The sequence below is a fragment of the Lytechinus variegatus genome, chromosome 3, assembly GCF_018143015.1.
Source record: "Lytechinus variegatus isolate NC3 chromosome 3, Lvar_3.0, whole genome shotgun sequence".
In the NCBI taxonomy this organism is placed as follows: Eukaryota; Metazoa; Echinodermata; class Echinoidea; order Temnopleuroida; family Toxopneustidae; genus Lytechinus; species Lytechinus variegatus.
In genome coordinates, this window is record NC_054742.1 from 9,294,511 (window position 1) to 9,310,947 (window position 16,437).

The following is a 16,437-nucleotide window of genomic DNA, read 5'->3' on the forward strand; positions in this document are numbered from 1 at the left end:
GAAAAACGCTAAAAGTGCAATCATATTGGAACTATAATATGTTTAAAATGATGCCGCGAGAATCTAAGTTGAACGAAAATGTATATTGTAGAAAATTGTACAAGAATAAAAGGAAGAGTAACTCCAAGTCCGACCTGCCTGGTTATGAATAAACAATATGAAAATCGTTGTATCGTGTTTATATAGCATGCTGATAAAAGATGGTGAAAAGCAAAGTTATGAAAGACTCATTTGATAAAGAATTTTTGTTTTTTCTCAGGGTGGTATCTATGTGTTTGAGCTTCTGAATACGTATTCATCCAGTGGTATCAGCCTCCTCTTCTTGACATTTTTCCAGACTATAGGAGTCAGTTGGTTTTATGGTAAGTTTGAAAATTAAATATACTCCTTCTTTCCAACATTCGGGTTTTATCCTCATGAAGTGTTCATTACTCGATAGCATAAAGCTGAACCACCCCCAACATTGCCCAAGTTGTGGGTTTATTATTCTCCATTTGTTGGGACAAAATGACCTACAGTCGGATCTGAGACCCTTTTTTTGCTTGTCAAATTTACATCAGCACTCCCAGTAAAAAGAATGTATGGCCCTGATCGATAGTGTCGGAATCTCAACTTGATTGATTGATTGATTGATTTTATTCGTCAAGAATATCACAAGAGCTTACAATGAAATTGAAGAATACCTTGACAGGATAGCCCATGAAAGCCGAAAGGCTTATTTCCAGTGGGGTCCTATAGTTAGTATAAAACATTAACATATTGTAACAAAACTGGAATATGGTAAAAAAATAATAAAATACATACATATCCATCAGTCAAATAATATGCAAACATCTGAAGCAAACAACAATCCTCCTGATATGTGAAACAAGATTATATTTTAACATGCCCTAATGTATACATTATCTAAAATAGTAGAAACCAACAGTACAAAATGTGTGATTTTTAATGGTAATATTGCTCCCGAGTAGCTTCCAGTTTTAGGTGCTTCTTTATTGCACTCTTAAACTGAGGAAATATTTTAACTGCTTTTACTTTATTGGGAAGAGCATTCCAAGATTAGATGCCATTAAAATAAAAAGTGTTCCCTATATGTCCTTCACGTTTTGGCAATATAAAATTGAAATTACTCTTTCGAGTACCGTACCTATGGACATTTGATACACGGGTAAAATTATTTGCTATATAATTTTACCCAACTTGAGTTACATTACTTCCCTCTTATCTTTACGAATACGTTTTTGTGCATTTCTTATATGAACAATCGACACCTTTTCATGTTTCCTTTTTGACGGAGTATACGGTCGTGATCTCATGAGATTTTGGCGTCAAAAGGTCACTGTAGTAATTATTTAGAAGTTAGGGATGTCTTAAACTGGCAATGACAGATGATATTATTTTTTGAGAACCTCCCTACTTCAATTCGAATTTAATATTCTTTCCTTCCTGAAGATCTTTTCTTTTTTTCTTCTTCCAAACAGGTGTGAATAGATTCTATAAGAACATTGAACAGATGCTTGGATATCGGCCTATGATGTGGTGGAAACTTTGTTGGACTATCTTTACACCTTTAATCTGTGTGGTATGTAAGGCAGCAATGTCCCTTCAATCATGTCAATAATGACTCGAGTTGAGAAAAGACAAACAAAATGCTGCATGTAAAAAATTGTTGCAATTTAATTTTTGATTATCAGAAAATTGATATGTTCACATGAGAGAGCCGATGATAATTATAAACATTTCTTTGATTTGACATCGTTAATGAAGCTCTGCACTATGATAAAAAATATTTTCAGTAATGATTACAAAATAATGCATAGGAAATCTATCCAAGGTTTACGTCATTGCGATTAGAGGAGGAAATGTTCAAATATTTGATATTTCACCCCATGAAATTGGCCAAATAAAGTGTATATGTGACATCATTGACTCCCTTTATCTATGATGCGATAACAAATATATTTTTTTAACTCATGAAAATTAATAACGCTATAGGAGGCTGGGGGTAAGTTACATCATACGCGAAACATTTAAACAACCGATTTTGTGAAATTCAAGAGCTATTTTTGCTCTAGTTTCCATTCAAATAAATTTTTGTTAGGAGTGCAATGAACGTAGCTATTAATGACGTAAATTGTTATGGCTGAAGGTGCAAGAGAAGAATAAAAAAGTGGATTGAAAATTTCCCAATAAACAAACCTTTAAAAGTTAGGAAATAAACAATTATTGATATTAAACAGTACTTATCAACCAGTTTCAAATCGAGCCATTTCACATATCTTTAGCAAAATGATCCGTAGGAAAGTACTATTATTATTTATTTTTTAGCAAACATGCCGCAATTTATTTCGCTGTAATCAGTTATGAATTTTTTTTTACCTTCTGAATTTAACAATCTTGCATGTAACTTAATGTGTAATTTTGACGGATCCGTTTTATGACTGTTTTTATTCCTCTTGCCATTTTTTAAATGATTATTTTTTGTAAGTTTTACGGTCTTCTGAGCTTGGTTTTATCCAGCTTTATTCAGTACCCCTATTCCACTCTCCGTTTTCGTTTCCTTTACTAAATTTGTGTATTCTACTGAATAGCTCTGGTGTAAAGTGCATCTGTCCCCTAAGAAAAGTTCCACAAAAAAGAGAACGAAAAGGTAACTATTGAAAATAAAGTAAAAGAAAGATTTAACACGATATTTTATTTAAACCTACCACAAAATACATTTTGATTAAAAAAAGGCAAGTATTATCGCTCTTTTGCCACATTTTAAAGAAAAGTTGCTGCATACACCATGTTGTAACAATTCACTGTTGATTAGCATAACACAATCAACCTTATAAATGACTGCGTATGCATTGAGTGTTGTTCAGGTAGCCTCCAATCACCCTTACCACAAATTGACGTAGATCGAATCCACTAGGGTTCTTCTATCACTTCTACAAACACCAATCTGGGACTGTGTCCTCATACCTACGTGTGTGGGATAAGAAGATTTGTTATTCGTCATGCAACCTCCAGTCGCGTTTAGATCAACATAGATGAATAAGGAAGCACACTAACCAATGTGTAAAATAGGAATTAGCAAAATATTTCGGGAATACATGTATTTATTAGTTTTTACCTATGAGCTGCAGTCTCAGTTTTTTCATTTAAGAGTATTTCACTAATTTCCTTGTGACGTCTGTAATTTGTAAAGTTTGCGTTTTATCAATGTAGAAGGAAACTTGTCGGTGTTTTCCGACTGTTAGTTACCATAGTAACAGTTAGACAAAATGTTAATATGAGCTTATTGAAATCAAGAAAATTGTCAGATGTGACTTGTCAGACGACAAAATATTGATGAGACGCTTTCAAGTATCACCCCCCCCCCCTCTCATCCTCACCCGCCCTGTAAGACCAGCTCCTCTTCTACGATGTAGATCTTTTTTTTTTCATTTTTCACTTGTCACTTTTCAGTGTTCCAACCTAGCAAAACAATCAAAGGCTTTACAGTCACATTAAGATGACATAAATAAGCTCAGACATATAATTTGTTAAATGATAATCCAGCCTCGGTAATATAAAATGTTGTGTGGGAGAAGAGAAAAATAAAAACAATGGTAAAATCTGAAAGAAACCGGACGTGCAATAAGAAGCTTATAGCTGTTTAAACATAGAAATTCTTAAGATAAAATTCAAATTGGCGACTGGATAAGTAAATTATGAAAAAGTGGCAGGGAAAACTTTCCCATTGGCCATGTATTGGATTTTTGGTTATCTTCTATTCCCCTGATGCAGTAATCAAATATAACACATGTAGCATATTGTTTAATGTCCTCCTGAAAGTAGAATATAATTTGAAGTTAAAAAGGCCTTTTTAACCATCTTATGTATTGGAGTATTTGGAAGTATAGTCCTTATCTTACATGACTCTGACAGCAACCATAATCTCCATAGTGATTACCAATATTTTTTTTACACCTTTTATAAATTCATTTTTATTGATTGTCCGATTTTACTCCGATATTTTTCATATTTTCACTTTGTTTGATTTTTCTTTTCCCTCTAAAAGCAACTAATTATTTGGGTTGAATGTCAGTATAATATCCACGATATCTCATTCTTTTCTTTGCAGGGTGTATTTCTCTTCAGCTTGGTAAAATACAAAAGGGTTGAGTATGAAGACTACACATATCCTGTATGGGGTGAGGTGATTGGTTGGTTAGTAGCTCTAAGCTCAATGATGTGTATCCCAGTTTACATGGTCTATTTATTCATCGTCACCGAAGGATCACTCAGAGAAGTGAGTACAATCTTAAATCTACTTCCATTAAGTATGTGTTAATGCAGACTTCATGATACTCCATGGGTGTATTCTGATTCAGTATTAACCCTGGCGACCTGGTGAGCGTTTCATAAAGTTAAACATGGCTTTAAACACGAAAGGAACATGTTCTTAGGCGCTAAGTCAGCTACATAGGGATGTATCACATAGTTCTAGAAAGTGTCACCACTCGTGCTTAAAGTAATTCGTAACTTTTCTTCCCACCGGTTTTTTTTTAGGGTCTAAGGGTTATGCATTGGAAGTTCCTGATAATGATTCTTTGTCTTCTAACACAAGTGCTCAAATGATCATACCATAAACTCTTTAATGTTCGAACATCATTGCTGATTCATTAACTAATAAAATGACAGAATCTAAGTCTCTATTTTTTTTTATATAAAACACAACTTATTGCTGTTAGAAAGAGATATATAAATATATATATATATAATGTTAGATTAATTCAGGTCAAAGATTCTACCTTTGATAGACAGAATATTTGGGTGTCACCTTGTTCCAAACTGAACTGCTACTATACCATACACAATCTTATAAGTCGTTTCTGACAGATGCTGGATGAGCGAGCCTATAAAAAATTGACTGTAAGTAAAACCCTTGAACCGAACTACATGTAGCTATATATCTCAAAAGAAAGAATCAAGAACTAAATATAGATGAATCCCTCTCACCTTAAGAATAGGGAAATGCACCTACGCAATGTCTACGTCCTATACCTTGATAAAAGTATGCACTATTGGCATTCGATATTTCTACCTGCAAATATTGATTGATTTGTATACGTTATAATAACTAAGCAGAAAATTGGTATTTCATTCTGTTTTTCCTATATGATATTCATATTGAGTGGTAATATGGGATATTTCGTTCAGTTTTTTTTGCCGTGGAAACTATCGGCCTTATGCTGAATTCCCTTATGATGTAAAACATGTTTAACGGTTGGATCCATTAAAAATCTAATCACTCTACTTTTTTTCATCATTTGCAGGGTTGAATAGTAATGTCTAAACCGATATTCTTCTCAACTGCATTTCATAATCTTTTGAAAATTTACTGAAAAATATCTTTTTGACATAAAAAAATAAGATAAGTTAAAGCTGTCAAAATAATCAAACTAATGCTTATAATCTCGTAATGACCTATATAAAATAGGCGAGTACTCGATTTGTAATGAGGCTGATACAAATTCCCAGTAAACATTCGTTTTAACCCCCTTTTCTATACTCATCTCGGTAATGACCTCCATGCCATAAACTCTGTATAAATTAGTGCTATAGTCCCGATTCAAAAGTAATCTGGAACACACATTTCAAGAATATGATATACGAAAAATAATAAGGATATTATCATTAATTCATCCATTGATAACTAGAAATGTCTTAAATGTATTAAAAATTCCCCCAGCAAAAATTCAATATTTCATAACGAATCCAAATTGTAGCTTACTATAGTGCATGATAATATTTAATGATATCATCTAGTGCATGGACTAACGTGTAATTCGCATAGAAACAAAACAAGAAATTCCTCAAGTATTTCCTTTATCTTTTGATTGTCTTCTTCTATTGACATACTTGCATTTGTAAACATCAGGAGCATCTATACAAATCAAATGATTTGTCCAATATGATTATCGATGTTCATTCTTTATTATAATTATGTAAAGATTCTTAAAGCGGGATACGTGCATAGTCTGCTTCTTCTGTAGTTACTTATATTGTTTGACGACTGTTAGGTTCAGATAATTTCCAAAGGTCAAATCATTCATTGCTAATGAGACTACTTCATTCCGCTCATCAAACAAATGAATATTTAATATAGTGACGATGTATAGGACAAGGGCGAATGATATGAATCAGTAAAATATGCTAAGATCCAGTGCGTTGAATTACATGTAAGGCTCTTTGTTTATCAACCCATATGGCATTATAGAGATTACCAAAGTTATATTATTTTTTTTATATATTTCTCAGTTTGGTATTCCCTGTAGGGTATAATCCTTTTATATACAATTCAGTGATTTAATAATTCAATAAATATGAGTAATATTTGTTTCTTTGGATTATAATTAGGACACATCAATCAACATTATTTCTGATCATGCTCTTTATATTCATTCTTTACTATTTCTGCTTATTTCAATCATTTGATGTTTTGTAAAGAAATCGATGAGTATGAATTTCAGCTTTGTAATTCTACTAAAGTGAATGTTCAAACCTATGAACCTGCACACACACACAAATGTATATATATATATACATTTGTGTGGAATATTGATAATTTGTTAAAGTTGGTATGAAATTTTTTTATTTTGTCCGTATTGTGTACCTCATTTCGGGGAAGACTTCCATGAAGTTCTTGTTTGCCTCGTGCTTAACTCTAAAAGGACGGTGTGGGGGGGGGGGGTAGCATGATGCCCCCTCGATGCTTCGCGCGATATTTCCAAAACTAAAAAATACAACGCCGCAAAATTTATGACTTTTTTTTCTATTGAGTCTCACGCAATTTTTGCGACCAAATTTGCGACATACGGGTATAGAATTGCAACGCCACGTGACTTTTTATGAGACAATGTCATGCCGAAAATGGCACATTTTTATACTTTGTGTGCAAAGTCTATGGCAGATAAAATTCATAGAAAGGGTAATTATTTTTCATTCTAATTAATTTAGGGTTTTATTTAGTTTTTAAGTGGTCTGTAATAATTTCATTGAAAGAAAGCAATGAAAAACGAAAGAAGAAAAAGCATAGAAATACATTAGATAAATTAAAAAAACAAAGAAATACATAAGGAAAAATCGCTTTCGTAATTTTTCTTTGTGGAAACCTTAAAATTAGATTAAAAAGATGACATCTGAAAAAAAAAAAAAATGAAGTGAAATTGGTTGTTAAATATGCAAATAATGTTTTTCAAGAATAAATTTGCATATTTTATTCATAATAAATAAAAACTGATCATTCAGTTGTTCTTTTTTTGTACTGGCTTGCAGTTTTTGTGGAAAAGAAAGTGTGTGCCAAATTTCGGTGCGATCACGCGAACGGCGGCCGAGATCAGAAGGGGGAGGGGGCCATCATGCCCCCCCCCCTCCAGTCCTCAATACAGTCGAATATCCCAGTCCTGATTTTGCATATATCGGAGTAGATATCATGAACACGATGAAAAGTGCCTCTGATTGCAACGAACTACCCTGGGACTGGTTTATTATTCATTTCATTTCTTATTCATTTAGTCTTATCAAGATCATAAAGGGCATGAATAAAATAATATGAAATCCATCATTCAGACATCAAAGCCATATCCTATTCAAAGACAAACAGCCGAGATTGTATTGATGTCTTTGTTGCCTGGCGGAGTCTGAACACGTCGTGGCGAACTTCTTGTGTTTTGACAAATAATTAATTTATTCCGTTCCTGTATAGCATACCTACCTAGGATTTTCCACAGGGGGGGGGGATTCGTCCGCCAAAAAAATGACAAGCAAAAAAAAAATGTCTTCAAGTTCAAAGGCCAGGGATCAGTTTTGACTCGTCGGGGGGGGGGGGGGGATACGTCCCTTGCATGGGTTGTGACTCGTCAGGGGGACAGTCTGCCCCCCCCCCCTTGTAGTGCTCAATATCATGTTTATGACCGAGATCTATTTATGATTTACCGTCGACATGTGTGATTACTTCTGAATACGACTTTTGGATGGTGTAATTTTGAGTAGTTGAAGAGAAAAGAAAATGAAGGAGAAAAAAATAATGAGTTGACTCATTATGCCATAGCGTGTGAGTTTTATTTAACGTCTTGTTTGTTGTCATGGTAACAACTCTAGCATACTCAAGGGAAGGTGATTGGATTGTGTCTTTGTGTATTGTGATGATATCAAAGAATAAAGAAATATTGAATAAGAAACCAAACGTTTCTTCAATATTTCTAATTTGATTTCTTCGTGTGAACCAATCATTGATTGTGTCAATCTCATTAACACTTCACATCTTGCAAGAGTGATTAAGTGTCTTATATTGCTTGATTGATTATTCTGAAATAATAGATATAGATCTAGACAGAGTTAATAATGAACATTTCTGCCCTATGAGATGTAATGCGATATCTCACTATGATGCAAAACCGTAATCGTATCACAAAAATGTGAAAATGTTCAGATCCCCTTTAAAGGTAAAGATCACCCCAGAAAAATGTTGATTTGAATAAATAGAGAAAAATCAAGCTAGTTTCACGCTGAAAATTTCAAAATCGGATGTAAAATGAGAACGTTATGATATTTTAAGGTTTCACTTATTTTTCACGAAATGTTGATATGTACAACTACACGCAAATGAGACGGTCGATGCTGTCCCTCACTCACTATTTCTTTCGTTGTTTTTTATTTAAACAATATTTCAGTTTATACAGATTTGTAAGGACCAACTTGTACTATTAAACAATGCTAATTCCACATGTTCAGGGACGAATTATGGCATGACGTCATCAGTCTCCTCATTTGCATACCGACCAGAATGTGCATACAACTTTTTTTTGGTAAAATTTAGTGAAATTTCAAAATGTCATAACTTTCTTATTTTACATCCGATTTTGATGAAATTTTCAGTGTTAATTGGATTTTTCTCTTTTTACTCAAATCAAATTTTGTTTGGGGTGGACTTGTCCTTTAAAATCATTCCTCGGCCAGGGGCGTCGATCCCTTTTTTCAGATGGGGGGGGGGGGGGCGGGCAAAATAATGAATCAACGTTCCTAAGGCGCTCGATCACACAAAACAAACTCACCCACGATATATATATATATATATATATTATATATATATATATATATATATATATATATATATATATAAATGTGATCAATCTTGGCGATGTACGTGTATGGGTCTCCTTCATGATTATATTTGAGATCAATAGTATGGAGCTGGCCGTGGCAAGGTCAATACCCGTCTTTATCAACCTTTAGGCACATGCCCTTCACCAGGATCGTTGAGTCCGTAAGTATAGTGTATTGTTGACAGTAAAGTTAAGTGTGAGTAAAGTTAAGTCTCCATACTATTGATCTAAAATATATATAATATATATGAGACTCATGAGAAAGAGACACATATCTCCTCAACAGATTAATGCGAGCGCGAAGCGCGAGCTGAAAATTTTTAGTATACTGACCTGAAAACAGGAAAAAGGTACCTGTTTATGATTGTTTATATATAGTGACCCATGAGGATACATGTCTCACTACACAGATAATGCGAGTGTCGAGAGCGAGCTGAAATATCTTTGAATTGTGACCTGAAAGCTTGATATTCTAAACATTTTTGGTACCAATATTTAAGATGGGTATCTAAAAGAAAAATGGATGCGAGCTGAAAATGTTGATATTTCGATCTGAAAAAAACGAGTCTATAATGGACGCTTTTAATAAAGAACAAGATATATGTCCAACAAATCATTTTTGCAAATCGAAGCGGGAATTCTTTTCAGGTTAAGAACTGAAAACGGGACATTCTATTCACCTAAAAAAGTATGTGTTTTTGCTATACAGAAATGATGCAATCGCAAAGCGCGAGCTGAAAAATTTTATATTCCAATCGGAAAAGCGGATTTTTTAGCACGATTTTAAATAAAGAACGAGTTGTGCATCTCAACCTCGCTTGCTGATTTTTGTGTAACATTACAATCTTAGTTTATTTTTGCGGAATTATTGGGGAGCAAAACAATATTCCCCCCCCCCTCCCAGGATCGACGCCTCTGTCCTCGGCCCTTGTTATGAGAAGGGTCTAGGAGCAAGGGATTATTAATAGAATAATACTAGTTAGTTTCAGTCATGAAATAAAATACCAACCACTTTATATGACTTCATTTATTTTGCTTCGGACCTGACATATTGAGTTATCCACGATTTTTTGACGTACGTCTTTTCAGTGAGCGGTTTTTTTTTTGCTTCTTTTCGACTTTGACCACGACCGTAACTGCATGTAAATCTTGTACGTAACATCTATTACGAAATATTTTGTATATACACATTTGCACTAATACCTGTAAACTTATTTGAAAATCATGTGATCTATCTTTCCTTCCTTCTTCTAATTCTGTTTCCATCTAATTTGCTTTTGCTGGTCAATTATTAATGCATCTTTCAAATATTAAGTTTTACTCATATGTGCAAGTAAACAGTGTATCATACAAATAAAGTCAAATGAAAATAGATGACATAAATATGATATACAGATATGATATCAACTATAAATGTCTATTAAGATAAAGATAGTCATGGTACTCATAAATATCAAAGCTAGTATTTAAGATAGATAAGCCAACTGACATACATGACAAAGAGCAAACAAACTTTTGATGTAATAGACGGCTATATATAGTTCATCAATCTGCGGTTAACAATCAAGAATATTTGGTGCCAATATCCCTGTCCCATTACTTTAAATTGATCAATGTATTCAACTTAAAATTCCATAACTCTCTGTTTATCAAAATCCAATTTAGAATGAAATTGAAAGGATCTCATTTTGTGAACGCATTTATCAGATAAAAATAGCCCAAATATTCATGTACCAAATGAATACAATTTGAAGGAGCTACGTGGATGTATAGGTAAGAGGTACAAAACACGAGCATTTTCTTTTTTTTGTCTTTTCTAACTTATTACAAAATGTAATCATGTCACTGTTTGATTTTATGTTGAATAATATTTATTATTTGACATAACATTTTAATTATTCGAACAGAAAATGATGAACATAAAAAGCGGTATATGTTCTTTAAATTCTACCACAGGAAACGACTTCATTACTATTTGCTTCGGTCTTTTCAATTTTGTGAGAGAAGCAGCATCGGTCTTCTGTGAAACAATTTCTTTTGAAAAGCTCCTTCTCAATTTTGGTAGTACATAATTTAGCATAAGTAGTCACTAAATACCTCGTACATTGGGGAAATGACCTTCACATTGCAATCCTGTTCTACAGAGCTGGGTGTAATTAAGGAAATATAATATCGAGGAGTACGATCTTTTCATCGTATGGATTGTATGTCATTGAAACGTACTCGATGACGATACGTATATGGAGAGATGATTGTCGCCATTGAAGTCATGATACGTGTATTTTAAAGATACGTTGACCCCAAAGCATCGATGAAGACTCTACAAGAAAAAGGACTGGGCCCCATACATTAAAGGGAACGCGTTCTTTTGACAGAAAGAAAACTCCGAGTAGAGCCATAATTCACGAGTTTCAAATTGAAATTTTTATTTCAAATCATCATCAAGAATCGACACGAGCAGGAAAACTTGGACTAAATCAATTAAATGATATAGAGGTGAAATAACTCTCGACCAAATAAATTACAAGTAGTTAAACCAGAATTTAGAGGCATGAAATTACGTAACATTAAAGAAGCTGATACTACACAGTAAAGAACTGGTAACATTTTAATAGTGGGTAATTAAAGGTAAAGAAAGTTCTAATGAAATAGTAAAATGTACTTAGAGGAACAATTAAAATATGGTGAATGGGAGGGAAAAAGAATTTAATTTGAAAGAGAAGCTCAAACAACAACTTCTACTTATGGGGTCATTAGCACGAAGTTCAGTGACTATTTTGGTTTACACACTGTAAAAACTGTGGTGTTAAAACTGACACCAATTGGTGTTAATACAGTACCACACCCTGAGGTGTTAAAATTACACCCTAAAGATTGAACATAACACCAAAGAGTGTAGTAAATGTAACAACCAAAGGTGTTGTAATAACACCTATAGGTGTAAAACTAACACCACCAATTTAACACCGGTGTAAAATAACTGATGTGGTCCTCTATGTACATCGGTTAACACCACAGTTTTTGCTGTGCAGTGATGAGTAATTCGGGGAATTGGAAAGAAAGACATGTTTGGAGGTCTTAAAGAAAAAAAAATAATGCTCAGAATAAACCAACAAAAAGAAGATTGAAATTGAGAAATCTTATTCATACAGTTAGTTAGCTATCACTGTGGAGTAAGGCGAATTGAAATTGATTGACAAATGTAGGAATTGTTAGGATAAATTAGCGGAACTTCTTGAAATAGAAGAAACAATCATCCCAGTGCATACATAATTTAGGAAGGTCAAGAGAACGAAGTTCATTGACTCGTAAATTGAAAGTACTTTTGTTGAATGAAAATTACAGCGATTTCGAATACATAATTTTATTCATCATTATTTAATTTGGTAATGATCGTAATAATTTTCATGATTATGCTCAAAACGTATGAACAATAATCTTTTTCCTTTCCAAGGTAATCTGAATTCAATATACGCTCTCTAAATGAGATATTGGTGTTGAACAGAATGTTGGCCTCACTGACAGAAGGATTTCGATCTGACCACCACTTGCCTTGGATATCATCTGACGTGTAACGGGGTCATTAAACCAAATAAATACCCTCTATGCATGCGTGAGAGTAAGGAGATATCCCTCTTAACTAGTCCACTAGACCCTTCTAGTCAAAGATCGAGGTCGGAACTTTATATTAATTAGTTTTATATATAGATAGATAGATAGAGGAGAAGTAGATTTGACTAGATAGATAAATCTGAAGTAATTCTGTTCGAGACTCGGTCTGTAGTGATTTAAGAAAGATGGATACACGTGAGGATATGGAAGCCTATATGCGATTAGATGAAGTGGATGCAGTAATAATGACAGTCCTGTTTTTATTTTTAATTTACACTCTTGAAAATATCTAATCAGATTTAACTTTATTATTATTGTATAGATGTTACCCGAGAACTATAACCATTAATCAGCTTTTTCAGTAAAAACACTATGAATAAAAAGAGCTAATCTTGACCAGGACCCACTCTCCTTATACATGTTATAAAAATGGATTATACCCATTTTGGAAGTGAAAGTATTTAAAGAGATGCACAGTTCACTCTAGAAGGATATCAAAACAGTCAGGAAAATAATCCTGTTTAGAATGAAATTATGATTATTGTGGATCTAAATGACAGGAGGATCTGTACGGTGTTGACTATAATAATTATGGATGGATCAGAGCCACGTAAAGTGAGGTCAATGTAAAAGAACATTAATTTTGATTGATTAATAGTGATTATGCTGAAGAACATATTGATATAAAAAATAATTTTGATTGGTCATTGCCATTTTGCAATGGATTACTGTTATCTAGGTAAGATATGAACATTGTGTGTGGTACACTCGTTATACTCATTATCAGCTGAATCATGTCGGAACAAAAATAATATATTTAAAAAAAAATGACATGGTCTACTCATGAAGGTAATCCCTCCGTGTTTGTTATCATACGTGTGTCTTTTTGTGAACAATGATTACTCTAATATACTGCATGTATTCACCCACCCGAACCTTGCCCCCAAAAAACATATTAGGCACGCTCATTTTGTCTTATCCATCGAAGTATGTTTGATGAGGAAACGCTGTAGGTTCCACCATCATATTCACAGGTTAGCTTATCAGTAGAGGGATAATGATGGAATGCTTATACTCCATCAGGACACGTTCATGATAGATGTATCATCAATTATTCATTAGACCCAGCAGCCTTTGTCGCCTTCAGAGTGTCGACCCATGCAGGTATCACAATGTAAATAGGTTAAAAGTTTTTCTTCAGTAAGGTATATAAAATGAACTACTCAGCTGTACGATATGTGTTCTAAAATTAGCACCACTAAAACAAACCCCTAACAGCACAGATTGAAGTCATACCAGTGGCGTAATATGCAGACGGGGGCAGTTTGCCTCCCCTGGTGGATTTTGCCGAAAAAAATGGGAAGACATGAAAAGGGAGGAAGAAATAAAGAAAGAAAGAAAGAAAAAAGGGAAGCAAAAAAGAAAAGGGGGAAGAGGAAAGGAGGAAAAAGGGAAGGAAAGAAAGAAAGAGCAGAAAGGTAAGACGGAAAGAAAGAGGAAAAAGGAAAGAAAAAAAGAACATGTGAAAAAGAATCAATCATTCCGAAATACTAATAAATGAATGAGAAAGGAAGTATAAATTAAGAGTTGGCAAAATGGTGGGAAAGAAAAAGAACCGAGGAAAATGAAACGGGAAATGAGGGTAGAATTGAATGAGCTAAAATGTTATTTGAAAATAATATCATTCAGGAATTTGGGGAAAATACTTTTCCAGGTATGAAAAAATAAGGGGTCATGTTTTCCCCACTGGAGAGAACAAAGTATCCCACAATGTGTTCACTGTGTGGAACACAGTGTGAAGTCACCATCACACTTTGAGCACAGTGTGAATCACATATTTACGAAGTCGACCATTATGAACACGCTGTGAACAGTTACACTGTCGAGGTGTCTACAGTGTGAAAATATCTTTACACTGTTGAATTTGAGCAGTTCAGTTTGAACGATGTTTTCAAATAATCTACTTTGTAACTACACTGTGTGACTCCGGTATGGTAAATTGAAAGCAATCGACGTGCAAACTCGATATTTCCCCTTTACTCTTGTTTTATTCTGAAAAAAATAAACCTATAAAAATATTTTTCATTTATTATATAGTATTGTTTGCGTTAATGATAGAAGGGCGGAGGTTCACATCGGGTTTACACGAATGAAAATTTGATGTTCGTCGGTTATTTCATTAAAATCCTCCAAAGGGAAATATCGTCACTGTTGCCATGGAAACTGTTTCTTGAAAAGAAGCTTAGAATACTGGAATACATATAAATTATAAAATTATGACTAATGAGGAAATCATAAAACACTATTCACACAAGATGAAATAAGGGGATTCATTTGAAGGGAAAGTGAAAGTGTGGAAACCAAACATAGAGTTACATTATTATTGTATTGAGCAAAGTCACCAAACAGAGACACATCATTGACAAGGAAATCCCAAGGGGGATGCTGAGTGTCTTCTGAAGTAGAAGAGGAGATGTATAAACAAGACCACTTTCTACAAATAGGAATGCATAATCATTTCAACATTCCCTTTTCTCTATTAGCACATACTGCTTAAATATCACGTTTTGAATATTATATATTCTAAATCTGATGATTTTGATATGCGATAAAAAGTTACAGAATGAATATATTAACGCGTAAAGCGTTAATGTATATTATCGGAAGGAAAGTGAAGCGTAAAATAATAATATTATACGCACGTATCGTATAAAATTAAGACAATAATTGCATGGTATTCTGATAACTATACCTCAATCGCATTCAATTATAATATTAAACCACACTTGTTTCATAATACTTCTTCCATATTCGTAGAAATTATTAAAATTCATTATATTTTACTATTTTTATATTCTTCACATTTCCAGACTCAAATAGTTTTATCAACTTATTGCAGCATGATAAGAATAATTTTTAATTAGTGAAAAAGTCGACAACAGTTACTGTTACTCCATAAAAATGTTAACCCAGGTTTTGCTAAACCCTGGCTATCATAATGATTCCACCCAAAATGTTTATGTTTTTACAGACTGATGGGAGACTAGGAGAAGAGAAAACCTTGCACATGTCTCTAAGGAACAATTACTGAAAGGGAACACGATAATAATGAACATTAATATATATATATATATATATATATATATATATATATATATATTATGAATTATGGATGATACTTAAAATGGAAAAAATTCGATCAAAATTAAAAACAAAATCATCAGAGATCCACCTGAGCCGGCGTACGAAAATACTGTGACGTTCATTAAGTTGTTGACAATGTCCATATACTCAATGTGTTCTCTGAGTAGCTTAAGGATTTAGACTCATAAGAAAAATATAAACCATTGGTTTATGCTTGTACATTGTCTTAGTATATTGAACGTAAATATTTATTTTTTGAAGCATAAAAACATAAACCTGGAGGTACTAGCCCCATGCATGGAACACATCACTCTTGAAATGTTCTCTCATTTTCATGACAACCCGCGTCGAAGATATAACCTTAAGAGTTGTTGTGATATACAATCACAATACGACCATGATGGAACTTAAGATGTCTTAATAAAGAGATTCATCCCTCGATAGCTTGCAGTGGAAAATGGATTATGGATGATGAAATTCAATCGCTAAGCTAGAATATTGGCAACGCATTCTTGTGGAATTAATACGGTACAATCCCACAAAT

General features: G+C 33.5%; 1 protein-coding gene across 1 annotated transcript in view; it reads left to right on the top strand.

Annotated features, from left to right (window-relative positions):
• Window positions 1-16,437, top strand: part of LOC121410168 (sodium- and chloride-dependent GABA transporter 1-like) — a 50,405-nt gene that overhangs the window by 22,560 nt on the left and 11,408 nt on the right. The window contains exons 9-11 of the mRNA XM_041602072.1: window positions 260-362; window positions 1,482-1,582; window positions 4,112-4,279. Of these exons, the coding sequence (XP_041458006.1) occupies window positions 260-362; window positions 1,482-1,582; window positions 4,112-4,279 (372 nt within the window). The remainder of the gene's footprint in view (window positions 1-259; window positions 363-1,481; window positions 1,583-4,111; window positions 4,280-16,437) is intronic.